An 18,072-nucleotide genomic window follows, 5' to 3' on the forward strand; every position below is an offset into this window, starting at 1 on the left:
AGATAATGTATTCGTGTGTTATTCTGAATTCTCAAATTTGCATTGAGACGGTAAGGAGTTCATTAGCATATGCATGTGTTTTGTTACCTATGTTACGTATGTGCATTGTGTGTGTGTGTGTGTGTGTGTGTGTGTGTGTGTGTGTGAATGTGTGTAAATACCAATAAGCCCTAAACGAGAAATTATGAACCTGCCGTCGGTGTGTGTGTGTGTGTATATTTGCATAAACCGGTTTAAGCGTGTTGATCTGAGAACAACAAGAGTCAAATCACCCGGTCAGAAGTTGCAATTGTCGGCATCATCATCATCATCATCATCATCATCATCATCATCATCATCATCGTCGTCGTCGTCGTCGTCATTGTCATCGCTGATTCCGTTATTGTCATCATCATCATCATCATCCGACAGCGATGAAACTTCAAACGGGAACAACATCAACCACACTAAAGAAGAAAGAGCAAAAGTAAGCGGGAGTAGCGGGAGTAGGAGGAAGAGGATTAGAGTGGCAGTGGTAGTGGTGGTGGCGTTAGTGATTGTGGTGACAGTGGCGGTAATAGTAGCAGTAGTAGTAGTAGTAGTAGTAGTAGTAGTAGTAGTAGTAGTAGTAGTAGTAGTAGTAGCAATAGTGGTGGTAGTAGTAGAAGAATGAAGGGCTACAGATGGTCACAGAGTTAATAAAAAAATAAATTAAGACAAATGAAGACAAAAAAATCCCGAAAAAACAATAAATAAAAAACAAAAATTCCATCATCCCCTATATATATAGCCTATAAACTCCAGAAACTTTGTGCTGAGTGTTATACAGACATTTCTGAACATCCATCACACGCAAGGTAACAGTACTACCACTTTTCATTATTATTATTATTATTATTATTATTATTATTATGACCATTCATTCTACTGAGGTTGACTTTGTCATTCATCCTTTTGGGGGTTGATAAATTAAATCCCTATGAAATACTGGAGTCAGCGTAACTGACAAGTCCCCTTCTCCCCTAATTTCAGGCCTTGTGCCTTTAGTAGAAAGGATTATTATTATTATATTATTATTATTATTATTATTGAGTGAGAGAACAGTGCATGCCATCAAAGTGACACTGGGATAAAATATACGAAGCCCAGTATACCCATCATGACTACCCGTCTGATAAGGTTACATCAGGCACATGCATCACAACCATATGTGCGCGATTATTATTATTATTATTATTATTATTATTATTATTATTGAGTGAGAGAACAGTGCATGCCATCAAAGTGACACTGGGATAAAATATACGAAGCCCAGTATACCCATCATGACTACCCGTCTGATAAGGTTACACCAGGCACATGCATCACAACCATATGTGCGCGATTATTATTATTATTATTATTATTATTATTATTATTATTATTATTATTATTATTATTATTATTGAGTGAGAGAGTAGTGCATGCCATCAAAGTGACACTGGGGTACAAATATACGAAGCCCAGTATACCCATCATGACTACCCATCTGATAAGGTTACACCAGGCAAATGCATCACAACCATATGTACGTGGTTGTTATTATTATTATTGTTCGTTATAGCGGTGGTGAGCTGGCAGAATTATTAGCATGCCAGGTGAAATGCATAGCGGTATTTCGTTCGCCACTATGTCCTCAGTTCAAATTCTTTGCCTTTCACCCTTTCGGGGGTCAATAAAATAAGTACCAGCTGAGTACTGGGGTCGATGTAATCGACTTTATCCCCACCCCCAAAAAATTTCAGGCTTTGTGCCTATAGTAGAAAGGATTATCATTATCATTATTATTATTATTATTATTATTATTATTATTATTATTATTATTATTATTATTATTATTATTATTTGTTATAATTTCTTTGACGAGGGCCCATGGTTGAATCTTCAACCAATTTGACCTTCTCATTTAACACAACAAAATAACTTACCACCAGTTTTTAGGTACAGGCATGCTGAATCAGATGCCCATTGGCCCAATGGCTCTAGGATACCAATTTTGATCTAATGCATACTGTTAAATCTTGTCAATAAATGAACAATATGGGGCCCTGTGCATTCATTTCCTTAGGGGCCTTACAGTGCGTTGTTTTAAAAGTATTCCTTTTAGCCTTTGCTATTTTAGTAACTGACCCTCACTGTCTTTTTGTGGATTCTATTGTTTAGCTTTTTATAAAAAAAATGGTAACAATGCTACTGATAATAATGGTACTTCATTGTTCTTCTCTGGTGCCATGTTTTATTGCTACCCGCAGAAAATTTTGGAAAACCTACTGTAGATTTTAAACCCTTTTACAATAAGATGTTGGTAAAAAAAAATTTTTTTGAAACACTAGTATACTAATGATCCTGCTCAAAATATTTGTATCTATACATACATGCACACTCACATGCTTGCATATATATATATATATATATATATATATATATATATATATATATATATATATATATATATATATATATATATATATATATATATATATATATACATACATATATATATACACACATATATATATATATATTATATACACATACATATATATATGTGTATATGTACATATATATATATAAATGTATATGTATACTTATCAATGTTTTTATATGTACGTTTATATATATGCAAAGATATGGTTATATAAGCATCTGTATAGACATATATGTTTACACACACACACACATATAGATATGTATATATATACACATATACCTAGATAGATAGATATATATATATGCATACACAATGCATGCACACACATACATACATACATACATGTGTTTCCTTACTGTCATTTGTTGACCAGTTTAATGTAGAGCAGCTTGTTGTTCCATGAGCTATTTTCTAGTTACTATGGTGACATTGTATTTAGCAAATCTGAAGATGGCCATGAGGAAAATTGAGGAAAATTCATAGTTTCCCCATGGAAGGCTCTTCGTTGTCACATGCATGACACTTAAACAATTTGAACTTTTCATTTAATCAAATTATATTTCTTTGCTTTGTTAAACATTTATGTTCACACACCAAATATCATATTCATAAGATTTTAGTTAATATATAAAACTAGTTTAATTAGAATTTATATCTAATTAATTTTATATTCAAATTAAAATTTATACTCCCATATTTTCTGTACATACAGAGTACATCCACAACATGTGTACATACTTGATTTAATTTAATCACTCTATATGGTTATCGGTTGGAATAAAATTTGCTAGTTCCAGGAGGGAGAAATTGGTCACTCATTATCTTTCTGTCTGTGAGAATTTTAAGGGGGGATAGCCAGTATGAAGGGAACTGGTTTACATCAATGTCTTATATCCTATCTCAAGTACACGAATAAGAATTTACATATGTGTGCATATATATATTTTTAAATATATATGTGGGTATATATTTATTCATATAGGCATATATAAGTTTATATATATATATATATATATATATATAAATGTGTGTGCACATGCATGTATATATATATATATATATATATATATATACATGCATGTGCACACACATTTATATATATATATATATATATATATAAACTTATATATGCCTATATGAATAAATATATACCCACACATATATTTAAAAATGTGTGTGTGTGTGTGGTAAATAAAGTAAATACCTGCCAAATAATACAGTCAATATAATAAAATAACTTCCTTCCATTAAAAATTGCAAACCTTTGTGCCAAAATATAAAAACCATTATTATTCTTATAATTATTAAAATTAAAATTACTATTATCGTTATCATTATTAATAATACTAACATTTCTCTTGAATCTTTTTTTTAAAACTGATTTATTTGTTTTGTTTTTATATTTGTAGATCCAAAAATGGCTTTCATGTACATGTTATTTGGACTCTTGGCTGGTAAGTATCTGTCTATCTGTCTGTCTGTCTGTCTATCTATTCATCTATTGATCTGCTTATCAGATAAATTTATATAAATGCTTACATTTACATTATATATGTATACGTTTATTGGGTGTATGCATATATATATATACACTTGCGTCAGAAATTAATTAGCACTTCTCAAATTTCTACATTAAATAGGTTAAATCAATTAACCTATGAGCTGTTCAAAATGTCTTACGCGATGAGAAAACTTAGTATGGTGTGATTTTGGTCCTTGCGAGGCGCTACCTATATCTATTAAACAAAGGAAGATTTGTCTGCATCCGCTCTCCAAGTTGTTGCACTGCTATGTCAACATCATAAGGCTGTAGACTCTCAAACTGCTCTGCAAACAAAGTTACGTCATCGTTCTGCGCAACAGTGAACTCGCAACAAAGCAATAGTTCGAGATATGGCCACTAGGTGACAGCACATACCTTGAGTGAAGAGCAAATCAAGGGTGCTAATTAATTTCTGACGGTAGTGTATATATAAGTATGAGAAATTGTGATAGACACAAGCTTCTATCATTTGTTCCTACATACGTTTCAACAGCTGCATCAAACTCTCTCATGCACCATTCGGGAAGTAAAATCATGTAGCAACACCGAATGGCAGTGCCCCAGCATGGCCACAGCTCGTGAGCTGAAACTAGATAAAATGATAAAATGAAAAAAATGATATTAATGAATTATTATTATTATTATTATTATTATTATTATTATTATTATTATTATTATGATTATTATTATTATTATTATTATTATTATTATTATTATTATTATTATTATTATTATTATAATGATTATTATTATTATTATTATTTGTAGTAGTAGTAGCAGTAGTAATTTCATCATTATCATTATTAATATACGTATATTTTTTTTCCTTTCAGCTGCCACACTTTTTAACCCAACCGGTAAGAACAATAATTAATATTTAGATGCCTGAACGAACACATACACAAAATAAAATCATAAGGACACAAACACACACACACACATTTAAATATAGTAATTAACATGTTTACATGCATTTGGACATGTAAAGATTATACACTGCGCAAGTTGCCTGCGTCAAAAATTTTCCCTTATAGAACTGGCTTTCTCTCGGTTATGACAATAAATTTCCAGTTGATCCAGTCAACGGAACAGCCTGCTCATGAAATTATTTGCAAGTGGCTGAGTACTCCACAGACATTTGTACACTTGATGTCATTCTCAGGAAGACTCAGCATGACACAGAATGTGACAAAGCTGGTCCTTTGAATTATGGATAAAACTCATTTTTGACAGCTGAGTGGATTGCAGAAATGTGAAATAAAGTGTCTTGCTCAAGGACACAAAATGTCACCAGGAATCGAACTCACGACCTTAGAATTATGAATTGAGTGCTCTAACCACTAAACTGGGTGTCTTCACTCCTTACACGCAATACAAATGTGAATATACAGCCAGGCATTGAAGAATGCCATTGGACCATAAGACACATGCATTTTATCTTCCTTACATTCTTGGTCACTAAGAGCTGGTCAAAAGCTTATAATCTAAGGTGTGTCCTTGTGAAGTATATCTGCACATTCCACTATGTAGACATTTTAATTTAAATAAGAAAATTAGTTGAAAGTCCTGGTAAGTCATAATATTTGCATAGTAAGTATAATAATTTTGAATGTTCGCCTGACAAATCACAGTTTGGATGCCTTCTACATGTATGTAATTCTTACGAATTCATTATGTCTATAATTTTATTATAATCATTAATAATATTTATATTCATAATGTATTTTCCTATACAGCAATGAAACACGTGTAACACAGAATTAAAAGTATTCCAAATTTTCCAGTCACTGTTCATATATATATATATATATATATATATATTATATATATATATATAAGCCTGTTATATATGTCTGTATGAGTGCGTGTGTGTATGCATGTAAACGTATTTATTATTATCATTATTAAAAATGTATGCCAGTCATTTTAAGCAGTAAGTCTTTATCTAGCACTACTTATCAATAAGATAATTTGTTAATGGAAAGAATAAAATAATAATAAAAAAAAAATTCTATACTTTTTATCATGAATTGAGTATAATATGTTTGAATATAGCTCATTTGATTGAAATAATTTCAACAGAGATAATACTCATACATACATATACATATATATATATATGCGCATATATATATCATATAAACTTTATATTTATAGCCTATGGTTCAAATTTCGGACAAGTCAGCAGCTTTCAAGGTAAATATTTTGTATTTATATTTCAATTACTTCCACTAATTACAATCCTCTCTCCCTCTCTCTCTCTGTATATCTATCTATCTATCTATCTATCTATCTATCTATCTATCTATCTATCTATCTATCTATCTATCTATCTATCTATCTATCTATCTATCTGTCTGTCTGTCTGTCTGTCTAACTAGCTTTTCATTTATTGATCTAATTGTCAGATAAATTTATATAAACGCTTGCATTTACGTTGTATAATGTACACGTTTATGCATAAATAAATATATACATATATATTAATATATATGTATATATATATATACATATATATATATATTATATATATATATATATATATAATATACACACATATATATATACATACATATATATATACATATATATGCATGTATATATATATATATATATATATGTATATATATATATATATGAGAAATTGTGATAGGCACAAGCTTCTATATATATATATATATTCCTTTATTCAATTAGGTTCACAAGGATATGGATATGGTGGAATTCCTGGAATAGGCGGTATCGCCAGCAGTATTGGTGCTGGTAGTCTAGGAAATGGAATCAATGTAATCGGTGGAATCGATGGTGCCGGTATTTCTGGATATCCCTATGGTGGATATGGAGGAATAGGGGCCGGTTTAACTTTCCCAGGTTACAGCTTTGGATATGGTTACCCAGGAATAGGACAGTCACATTTCAGTGAGTAACCTATTATTATCATTATTATTATTATTATCATTATTATTATTATTATTATTATTATTATTATTATCATTATTATTATTATTATTATTATTATTATTATTATTATTATTATGACAATTCTGCCAGGATCAACTTTACCTTTCATCCTTTCGGGGTTGATGAAATAAGTACCAGTTGTGCACTGGGGTCAATGCAATCGACTTACCCCCTCCCCTAAAATTTCAGGCCTTGTGCCTATAGTATAAAGGATTATTATTATCATTATTATTATTATAATTATTATTATTATTATTATTATTGCTATTATTATTATTATTATTATTATTATTATTATTATTATTATTATTATTATTTTTTAATTTTTTATTATTATTATTATCATTATTATCATTATTATTATTATTATTATTATTATTATTATTATTATTATTAGTCATTATTGTTATTATTAAGGTGGTGAGTTGTCAGAATCATTACCAGATGGTATTTCTTCAGCCGTAATGTTCTTGGTTCAAATTCCGCCTGATCAACTTTGCCTTTCATCCTTTCTGGTGCTCATAAAATAAGTACCAACTGAATACTGGGGTTGATATAATTGAATAGCTCCCTCCCACAAAACTTCAGGCCTGGGGCCTATAAAGGATGATAGTATCTTATTGTTAAAGCTTATGTGATTGAAGGATCACACGAGGCAGGGAATCTATTAAGCTACTCTTAAAACTTTACATTAATTGAGCACTCCGTCAGTTACGACGACGAGGGTCCCATCTGGTACAATCAACAGAACAGCCTGCTCGTCAAATTAACATGCAAGTGGCTGAGTAATCCACAGACATGTGTACCCCTAATGTAGCTTTCAAGGAGATTCAGTGTGACACAGAGTGTGACAAGGCTGGCCCTTAGCTTGCTCATGAAATTAACATGCAAGTGGCTGAGTAATCCACAGACATGTGTACCCCTAATGTAGCTTTCAAGGAGATTCAGTGTGACACAGAGTGTGACAAGGCTGGCCCTTAGCTTGCTCATGAAATTAACATGCAAGTGGCTGAGTAATCCACAGACATGTGTACCCCTAATGTAGCTTTCAAGGAGATTCAGTGTGACACAGAGTGTGACAAGGCTGGCCCTTAGCTTGCTCATGAAATTAACATGCAAGTGGCTGAGTAATCCACAGACATGTGTACCCCTAAAGTAGCTTTCAAGGAGATTCAGTGTGACACAGAGTGTGACAAGGCTGGCCCTTAGCTTGCTCATGAAATTAACATGCAAGTGGCTGAGTAATCCACAGACATGTGTACCCCTAAAGTAGCTTTCAAGGAGATTCAGTGTGACACAGAGTGTGACAAGGCTGGCAGAATCGTTAGCATGCCGGGAGAACTGCTTAGCAGTATTTCGTCCACGGCTACGTTCTGAGTTCAAATTCTGCCGAGGTTGACTTTGCCTTTCATCCTTTCGGGGTCGATTAAATAAGTACCAGTTACGTACAGGGGTCGATATAATCGACTTATCCGTTTGTCTGTCCGTGGTTGTCCTCTCTGTGTGTAGCCCCTTGTGGGCAGTAAAGAAATAAGGCTGGCCCTTAGCTTGCTCGTGAAATTAACATGCAAGTGGCTGAGAAATCCACACACACAAATGAGAGGCTTCCATACAGTTTCTTTCTACAAAGTTCTTTCACAAGGTATTGGTCAACTCCGGGAGTGAGCAATGATATTAAACCTGAAACTAATGCAAATGCACAGCAAACTTCTTGCGCATACAGTGAAGCCTGCGCCAAAACAGACTAAACAACCGTTTATATTTGTGCTTTCTATATCTATTTCACAGGTCAACTATCCCACATACCAGTCAGTAAGTACAAGTTGCTGACCTTTCTTCTTCTTCTTATTATTATTGAGTGAAAGAGCAGTGCATGCCATCAAAGTGACACTGGGGTACAAATATACAAAGCCCAGTATACCAATCATGAATACCCGTCTGATAAGGGTACACTAGGCACATGCATCACAACCATGTGTGCCCAACATGGTGATCTCATATCAAGATAAACAGCAAATGACCTTGTAGGTGGGGCCCAGTTTGAATTTTCTTCTGGTTGAGTAACTCATCCCACTCAAAAGGTCCCTGAATAAGGGTTGTTTAAGGATGTTGAACGAACCATCTATGTTTCAAGAGGTGAATTATTCAAACCCCAAAGAATCCCTCTCAACACATGGTTATGATGCTCCCTCACTACTTCTGTTCATAATCAGAGATGCACATATCGTCAGCCACTAAGGGACATGCTCAACTGGTTATGGTCAAACAACTGACAGGCAAATCTGTGGTATTGAGCAGAATATTTGCTGTAGCCCATCTTTTTATACCAAGACAAAACAATGTACATGATAACCCTAATTGCTGAATTTATTATTATGATGATTATTATTTTTAATATCATTATTATGATTATTATTATTATTAATATTATCATTTTTATGATTATTATTATTTTTAACATTATGATTATTATTATTTTTAATATTATCATTATTATGATGATTATTATTTTTAATATTATCATTATTATGATTATTATTATTAATATTATCATTATTGTTATTACTATTAAGTTGGCAAGAGGGCAGAATCTCTTGTAGGCTAAAAAAAAAGCCTTGTACCTATTTCCTTGCTATAATACTGGGGCATACACAAACCTACAACGGTTATAAATTGATAAAGGTGGAAGTATAAAGATGTACAAGAATGCATGTGTGTGCACACATACACACATGCATACACAAACACATGCACACACACACACACACACACACATTTTTTTTTTTCCTGGTGAAGGCTGGTTTATGGGGTTACTTTGGGTTCCCCATCCATAAACAGTTTAACTTTTCGATATGCCATAAATCTAAACCCTTTATGAACAGGGAACCCAGGCCCTCACCAGGAAAAATTATATATTGTTCTACTTCTTAGAGTGTGCTTCTCTGAATTAATTTTTTTCTACAGATGATACACATATATATACATATATAAAATTTGCCCTGTTTATAATCATACCATATGTTACATTATATATATATATATACATTACAGATATAGGGTGAAAGATAATTAATTTAATAAAATCAACAAATTTCACCTAGTAGTTTTTCGGTATGGAAAAGGACCATATTCGGTAAAAACTTATGCAAAAAGTTTTTTTAATATATATTTATAACAGTAAGGGTTTTGCAACAAGTTGCTTGACCACATACCGAAAATTTTAGAAATAGCAGCCAAAAGACTACTATACTGTTTGATTTCATTATTTTTCTTCTTTTTTGCCATGTGTGAGTTACAAATATTGTTGTCTGTGGAGACATATTTTTGTAGAAAAAGGAAATAGTAGTCCTTTGGCTGTTATTTCTAAAATTTTCGGTATGTGGTCAAGCAACTTGTTGCAAAACCCTTATTGTTATAATTATATATATATATATATATATATATATATATGGATGGAAGCACTCCGTCGGTTACGACGACGAGGGTTCCGGTTGATCCGATCAATGGAACAGCCTGCTCGTGAAATTAACGTGTAAGTGGCTGAGCACTCCACAGACATGTGTACCCTTAGCGTAGTTCTCGGGGATATTCAGCGTGACACAGAGAGTGACAAGGCCGGCCCTTTGAAATACAGGTACAACAGAAACAGGAAGTAAGAGTGAGAGAAAGTTGTGGTGAAAGAGTACAGCAGGGATCACCACCATCCCTGCCGGAGCCTCGTGGAGCTTTAGGTGTTTTCGCTCAATAAACACTCACAATGCCCGGTCTGGGAATCGAAACCGCGATCCTACGACTGCGAGTCCGCTGCCCTAACCACTGGGCCATTGCACCTCCACATATCATAAGCGGAAAGTGTAACCTCTCAAAAGAGCTGTTCTTCACTCCTGCTCCCAAGCGTCGGCTGCGGGGTCATTCCGAAAAGCTCTATCTGTGACGATTTCATCTCAATCAAAGGAGAGGGGCTTTCTCCGTCCGGGTTGCGGATCCGTGGAATAAGCTGCCGGACGAGATGGTGAAGATGCCGACGACCGCTCAGTTCAAAGTCTCCCTTGACCACAAGTGGCCTGAACTCTTTACATGAGCACCACCCTGTACAAAACTCCATGTCCCCCTACATGGCTTTGCTTTTTGCTTTTTGAGCCAAAAAATTAACTAACATATATATATAACATGCACACACAGACATACAAGACTTCCACGCAGTTTCTGTCAACCAAATCCATTCATAAGGTATTGGTTGACCCCAGTAGCATGCAAAGAGACTGAACCTGAAAGCAACACGAATGCATAGCAAACTTCTTGCGCATACAGCGAAGCTTGCGCTAAAAGCATCAAAACAACAGTATATATATTTGTGCATTCTATATCTATTTCACAGCAACTCAACAAATTCAACATTGCTATTACTATTAAGGTGGCGAGTTGGCAGAATTGCTAGTATGGCAGACAGTTTTACGTCTTACGTTTTGAGTTCAAATGCTGCCTAGGTCAACTTTGCCTGTCATTCTTTGAGGGTTGATAAAATAAATACTTGATGAGTACTAGGATTGATTTAATTGATTGGCCACCTTCTTTAAAAAATTTCAGGCCTTTGAACACCTTTTTGATCTCCATGTGTCTAACACACGTGGACATGCCTACAAAGTCAGAAAACAATACAGCTCCCATGACTTTCGGAAACATTTTTTCACGCTCAGAGTTGCTGAAGCGTGGAATAAACTGCCTGCGTCAGTTGTTGACTGCCATGACACTGCATCCTTTAAGGCCCTCATGCTTTCCGAAATCCGCCGAAACTACACCTGATTATATATAGATTTTAGATGAGTTGTAGCGCACCTGAGCACTGTACACAATTATTATTATTATTATTATTATTATTATAAAATACAAAAGACTAGCTTTACAGGTATCACCTCACCAACAACAACACTGAACACCTTTTTGATCTCCATGTGTCCAACACACGTGGACATGCCTACAAAGTCAGAAAACAACACAGCTCCCATGACTTTCGGAAACATTTTTTCACGCTCAGAGTTGCTGAAGCATGGAACAAACTGCCTGCGTCAGTTGTTGACTGCCATGACACTGCATCCTTTAAGGCCCTCATGCTTTCCGAAATCCGCCGAAACTACACCTGATTATACATACACTTTAGATGAGTTGTAGTGCACCTGAGCACTGTACACAATTATTATTATTATTATTATTATTATTATTATTATTATTAGAAAGGATTATTATTATTATTGATAATAAGGCGGTGAGCTGGCAGAATCATTAGCATGCTGGGCAAAATGCCATATGCTTTTACATTCTGAGTTCAAATTCTGCCACAGCTGACTTTGCCTTTCATACTTTCACTGTCGCTTGATGAAATAAAGAGCCAATTATACACTGGGCTCAATGTAATCGACTAGCTGCCTCCCACAAAATTTTGGGCCCTGTGCCTACATATTTGGGCCTTGTGCCTATCTCATCATCATTATTATTATTATTATTATTATTATTATTATTATTATTCAAAAACTATCACATCTTTATTTAACTGGAAGTGATGTTAACTTAAGATTCTGTGACAGCAAGTCCCTGTGAATCTTAAAAATTTTCCTTAGGATTCTTGCATAATACGGAATGGAAATTTTTCTGTCAGTTGGCAAATACATGGCTCAATTCCAATGCCCTTCTGTCTTTTAGCTAGCAGACTGGGTATTGTGCCAAATGCCCCAATTATCATAGAAGCAATCGTGATCTTAGTCTCTCTTTACTCTTTACTCTTTTACTCTTTTACTTGTTTCAGTCATTTGACTGCAGCCATGCTGGAGCACCGCCTTTAGTCGAGCAAATCGACCCCGGGACTTATTCTTTGAAAGCCTAGTACTTATTTTATCGGTCTCTTTTGCCGAACCGCTAAGTAACGGGGACGTAAACACACCAACATCGGTTGTCAAGCAATGCTAGGGGGACAAACACAGACACACAAACACACACACATATATATATATACATATATACGACAGGCTTCTTTCAGTTTCCGTCTACCAAATCCACTCACAAGGCATTGGTCGGCCCAGGGCTATAGCAGAAGACACTTGCCCAAGATGCCACGCACTGGGACTGAACCCAGAACCATGTGGTTGGTTAGCAAGCTACTTACCTCACAGCCACTCCTGCGCCTATACAATCTCTTCAACTCTCTCTGACTCGGTCCTGATATTTTTCAATTTTTTGGGGGTTGCTTTGGAATCCGCTCTATTGTCACATGACATTGCAAAGTCTTTGAGTTGACACTGACAGAATTCTTAGCATGCCAGACAAAATGCTTTGTGGCATCGCCCCCAGTTTTACATTTTGAAGCTCAAATTTTACCAAAGTTGACTTTGCCCTCCGTCATTTCAGGGTTGATAAACTAGATACCAATTAAGTGCTAGGGTTGATGTAATTGACTTAACTCCCCCATCTCAAAATTGCCGGACTTGTGTCAAAATTAGAAACCATTATCATCATCATTATCACCTTCTCACTGTCATTGATTAAGCATTGTTTATAAGTTCCTTTGTTTTGTTTTTCCCTTTTTCATTTTTACAGCCACCCATCAAGTCCAACAAATACCTGTTGGTAAGTACACACTTATCTCCCTTTGATTTATTCAAATTAAATTATTATAAATTATTATTTTTATTATTATTATTATTGAGTGAGAGAGCAGTGTATGCCATCAAAGTAACACTGGGGTAAAATATACGAAGCCCAGTATACCCATCATGAATACCCGTCTGATAAGGGTACACCAGGCACATGCATTGCAACCATATGTGCATGACATGGTGATCTCACATCAAGATAAACAGTGCATGACCTTGCAGGTGGGGGCCAGTTAGAATTTTCTTCTGGTCGAGTAACCCATCCTACTCAAAAGGTCCCCGAATAAGGGTTGTTTAAGGATGTTGAACGAAACACCCATATTTCCAGAGGTGAATTATTCAAACCCCAAAGAATTCCTCTTAACACATGGCTATGATGCTCCCCCACTACTTCTGCTCGTGATCAGAGGTGCACATATCGTCAGCCACTAAGGGACATGCTCAACTGGTTACGGTCAAACAACTAACAAGCAAATCTGTGGTATTGAGCAGAATATTTGCTGTAGCCCATCTTTTTATACCAAGACAAAGCAATGTACATGATAACACTTCCAATCAGTTAAGATCAGAAGACACTTGCCCAAGGTGCCACCCAGTGGGAAAAAACCCGGAACCATGTGGTTGGTAAGCAAGCTACTTACCACACAGCCACTCCTGCACCCTAGATATATATATATGTTTTTATATATGCATGTGTAAGTGTGTGTGTGTGCCTGTGAGACATTCGCACACGTAACACACACACACACACACACACACATTTTCTCTCTCTCTCTCACACACACACACACTCTCTTTCTCTCTCACACACACACACACACATTCTCTCTCTCTCTCTCTCTCACACACACACACACACTCTCTCTCTCACACACACACTCTCTCTCTCACACACACCTCTCTCTCTCACACACACACACTCTCTCTCTCACACACACACTCTCTCTCTCACACACACACTCTCTCTCTCACACACACTCTCTCTCTCACACACACACACACACCATTCTCTCTCTCTCTCTCTCACACACACACACACACACATTCTCTCTCTCTCTCTCTCACACACACACAACACACTCTCTCTCTCACACCACACACACACTCTCTCTCTCTCTCTCACACACACACACACTCTCTCTCTCTCACACACACACACACACACTCTCTCTCTCTCTCTCACACACACACACACTCTCTATCTCTCACACACATTCACCCATGTCATATGTGTTATGTTTTCTCTTTCACAATAATTTCAGTTAACACCCACTCCGCCAGCTACCACCCGTTCCCAGTCTACCCACGCCCCCAGAGACCTTTACTTGGCATTGATGAAATGACCGTCTTGAACATCAACGCACCCATTTTCAAAAAGGAAGGAGGATACTTCTACCAGAACAGTCCTTCCTACAGTAGCTATCCCATATACAAGACCTATCCACAATACCACTACCCACAAACCTACCACCATTCCCATACCACCCACCACTCCATCGTACCCTACTATTATGGACATGGAGGATATGGAGGATACGGAGGATATGGAGGATACGGTCATGGAGGATTTGGAGGATACGGTCATGGAGGATTTGGAGGATACGGTCATGGAGGATTTGGAGGATACGGTCATGGAGGATATGGAGGATACGGTCATGGTTTTGGTTATGGTCATGGTCATAGTTATTATGGAGGTCACAATGGCTATCCTTATGGAGGTTATGGCCACCACTACGGATATCCCTACTATGGTCATGGTCATTATTAATTCAAAGCGAAACTGGATCGAGCTGAAACAAGCTGCAGGGTAAGCTTCCACGTTTATTTCTGTCTTCCTTTTATTCTGTTATACTCTTATTCTGTTATACTCTTATTCTGTTATTCTTTGACTCATTGTAAGCTTCCACGTTTATTTCTGTCTCCCTTTTATTCTGTTATACTCTTATTCTGTTATACTCTTATTCTGTTATTCCTTGACTCATTGTAAGCTTCCACGTTTATCTCTGTCTCCCTTTTATTCTGTTACTAGCAGTATCGCCCGGCGTTGCTCGGGTTTGTAAGGGAAATAACTATAAAGCATTTTTAGAGAGTTATAGCCAAAAAATAGCAAAAAAATGGAAAAAAAAATGATGGTAAACTTTTTTTGAGAGTTAAAAAGGTCGAGTTGCGTCCCCTAGACAGTCTGTGGTTTGTGTTTCTGATTCTCGACCCCATGTCGAATTTATCGATTTTTTTCAGAACTGGGGGAACCTTTCAAAATTTTCGCAGCGTTAGTTTTGAATTATGACATTGGGCTATGTGTGTGTCAAGTTTCATCAGAATCGGTTGAAAGCCGTGGTCAGGGTGAGGGTACAACCTAACAGACACACAGACACGCACACAGACAAACTGCCGTTTATATAGATACTCTTATTCTGTTATTCTTTGACTCATTTCAGTCATCTGACTGCAGCCATGCTCGAGCAGTGCCTTAAATGGGTTTTTTTAGTTAACCCCTTGACGATGGTGTTACCCGAAGCATGCGAGACACTCCTCCGGGTTATTTTCATCTAATGAGGCCACACAAATACCTCGTGTCTATTTACGTTCATCATTACAATAACAGTGTCGTACATTTACGTCTACCGGTTTCTGAAAACGAACTGTGTGAAACTCTTTATCATAATATGATATGCATGAGTTATTCTGCTCAAGTTCAGAAAATAGCTTGCGTGTGGTACAACGCAAAACATGGTATTATGCAAATAATACCAGTCTGGACAACGATATCATCACAGTCCGGACAACGATATCATCACAGTCTGGATAACGATATCATCACAGTCTGGTCAATGATATCATCACAGTCCAGACAACGATATCATCACAGTCTGGACAACGATATCATCACAGTCTGGACAATGATATCATCACAGTCTGGTCAATGATATCATCACAGTCCAGACAACGATATCATCACAGTCTGAACAATGATATCATCACAGTCTGGACAATGTTATATTCACAGTCTGGACAACGATATCATCACAGTCTGGACAACGATATCATCACAGTCTAGACAACGATATCATCACAGTCTGGACAACGATATCATCACAGTCCAGACAACAATATCATCACAGTCTGGACAATGATATCATCACAGTCTAGACAACGATATCTGGTTTCATGCCTACAGTGGTGTGAGGTGCATACAACACATTTCCATGCTGGATTCTGCTTTTTTTCCATTGGCGGTATGAAGCGCAGGAAATGTCCTCATCGGTTCAGAAGCCAGTTTGGAGTCGGTCCGGCGTGAGGACGGCCATGTGTTCGGTAGTTGGGCAGCTCGGAAACTTTAATAATTTCATTTATCAGGCATGATGATGAGTGTAAATTCGTTGATGGAGGACCGAAGTGCGAACGCAGAACTTGTAATTGATTTGAAGACAAAGCATTGGTTTGCCGTGTTGGGGTGGTGGGCATGGTAGAAGACACTTGCACAAGGTGCCTTGCTGTGTGTGGGATTGAACCCAAAGCCACATGCTTTGCAAAGTGATGCTTCTTATGCACACAGCCCATGAACCTGTTATTAATTCCATTCTTATATTCCTGTTCTCCGATTCCCTTTTATCCTTCTAATCTTCTATTCTTTTTGTATCCTTCCAGGTTGCTGATGTACTTTGCATTCTAACTACCATCAAACAATGACTGAAAGAAAAAAAAACAAAACAAAACAAACCCTATAAATAAATAGATAAAAATCCTGACACAACAACAACAACAACAACAACACCTGTGAAAACAAAAGAAAATGGATAATGATATATAACATACATACACACGCATACATATGTGTATATGTATATATATATATATGTGTGTGTGTATATATATATATGTATATGTTTATATTTATATATATATATATGTATATATATGTATGTATGTGTGTCTATGTATGTGAAAAAATATTCCCATTTTTTTTTCAAAATTTTTACATTTTTTACATTTGTCACATAAACCTAAGTCAACAACAACTACAACATCAGCAACAAAAACAACATCATCCTCAGCAATAACTGAAGCACCACCGTCATCAGTAATGAAGCGAAAAAACGAAAAATGAAAACGAAAAATTTTATAATGGTTTATATATGAATGTATATAAAATACAAAGAAATTTTTAATAAAAATTGTTTGTTGTGTTATAAGTTCGATTTTGTTGTTTTATTTTGCATTTTTTAAAAAAAATTTTGATTGATGTCTTGCAAACAACTTGCACATGCAAGTGCTACCAGTCAAAAACTCCGCATACCGGAAGCCAGCAAGCCATTTCAAGGCCTACCTCTTGACGGCATCAATGCTCACTGATATGAGGCCCCGCTTTGCTAGATCAGCTGGTTATCAAATAAAGCTCAATTTTATTCTAGCCATCACTCATCGTCTCTTTTTAACCGAATCCAGTGGTTAGTCTTCTCCATTTTGGGGCCTAC

At 35.9% G+C, this 18,072-nt stretch overlaps 1 protein-coding gene across 8 annotated transcripts; it reads left to right on the forward strand.

Annotated features, from left to right (window-relative positions):
- Window positions 1–722: 722 nt before the first annotated feature.
- On the forward strand, window positions 723–17,362 carry LOC115225952 (prisilkin-39-like). 8 transcript variants are annotated; one of them, XM_036514939.1, is made up of 10 exons: window positions 723–836; window positions 3,859–3,903; window positions 4,826–4,849; window positions 6,150–6,188; window positions 6,690–6,911; window positions 8,742–8,765; window positions 13,542–13,571; window positions 14,860–15,165; window positions 15,229–15,404; window positions 17,246–17,362. In XM_036514939.1, exons 2-9 carry the CDS (start codon window positions 3,867–3,869, stop codon window positions 15,363–15,365), a joined length of 819 nt encoding a protein of 272 aa, XP_036370832.1. In that variant the 5' UTR covers window positions 723–836; window positions 3,859–3,866; the 3' UTR covers window positions 15,366–15,404; window positions 17,246–17,362. The 8 variants fall into 8 exon arrangements, with proteins under 8 accessions (XP_036370832.1, XP_036370828.1, XP_036370831.1 ...); XM_036514935.1 differs by having other exon boundaries at window positions 14,860–15,151; window positions 15,191–15,404; XM_036514938.1 differs by having other exon boundaries at window positions 14,860–15,151; window positions 15,215–15,404.
- The last annotated feature ends 710 nt before the right edge of the window (window positions 17,363–18,072 follow it).

This window comes from Octopus sinensis, linkage group LG29 (assembly GCF_006345805.1).
Source record: "Octopus sinensis linkage group LG29, ASM634580v1, whole genome shotgun sequence".
Classification (NCBI taxonomy): domain Eukaryota; kingdom Metazoa; phylum Mollusca; class Cephalopoda; order Octopoda; family Octopodidae; genus Octopus; species Octopus sinensis.

Bases quoted from the DNA above. Each gene is read 5' to 3' on its own strand.
- LOC115225952 (XM_036514932.1), top strand. From the start codon at position 3,867: ATGGCTTTCATGTACATGTTATTTGGACTCTTGGCTG. The intron at 6,189-6,689 runs GTAAATATTTTG...TTATTCAATTAG, and splicing joins ACAAGTCAGCAGCTTTCAAG to GTTCACAAGGATATGGATAT. The intron at 8,766-13,541 runs GTAAGTACAAGT...TCATTTTTACAG, and splicing joins ACTATCCCACATACCAGTCA to CCACCCATCAAGTCCAACAA.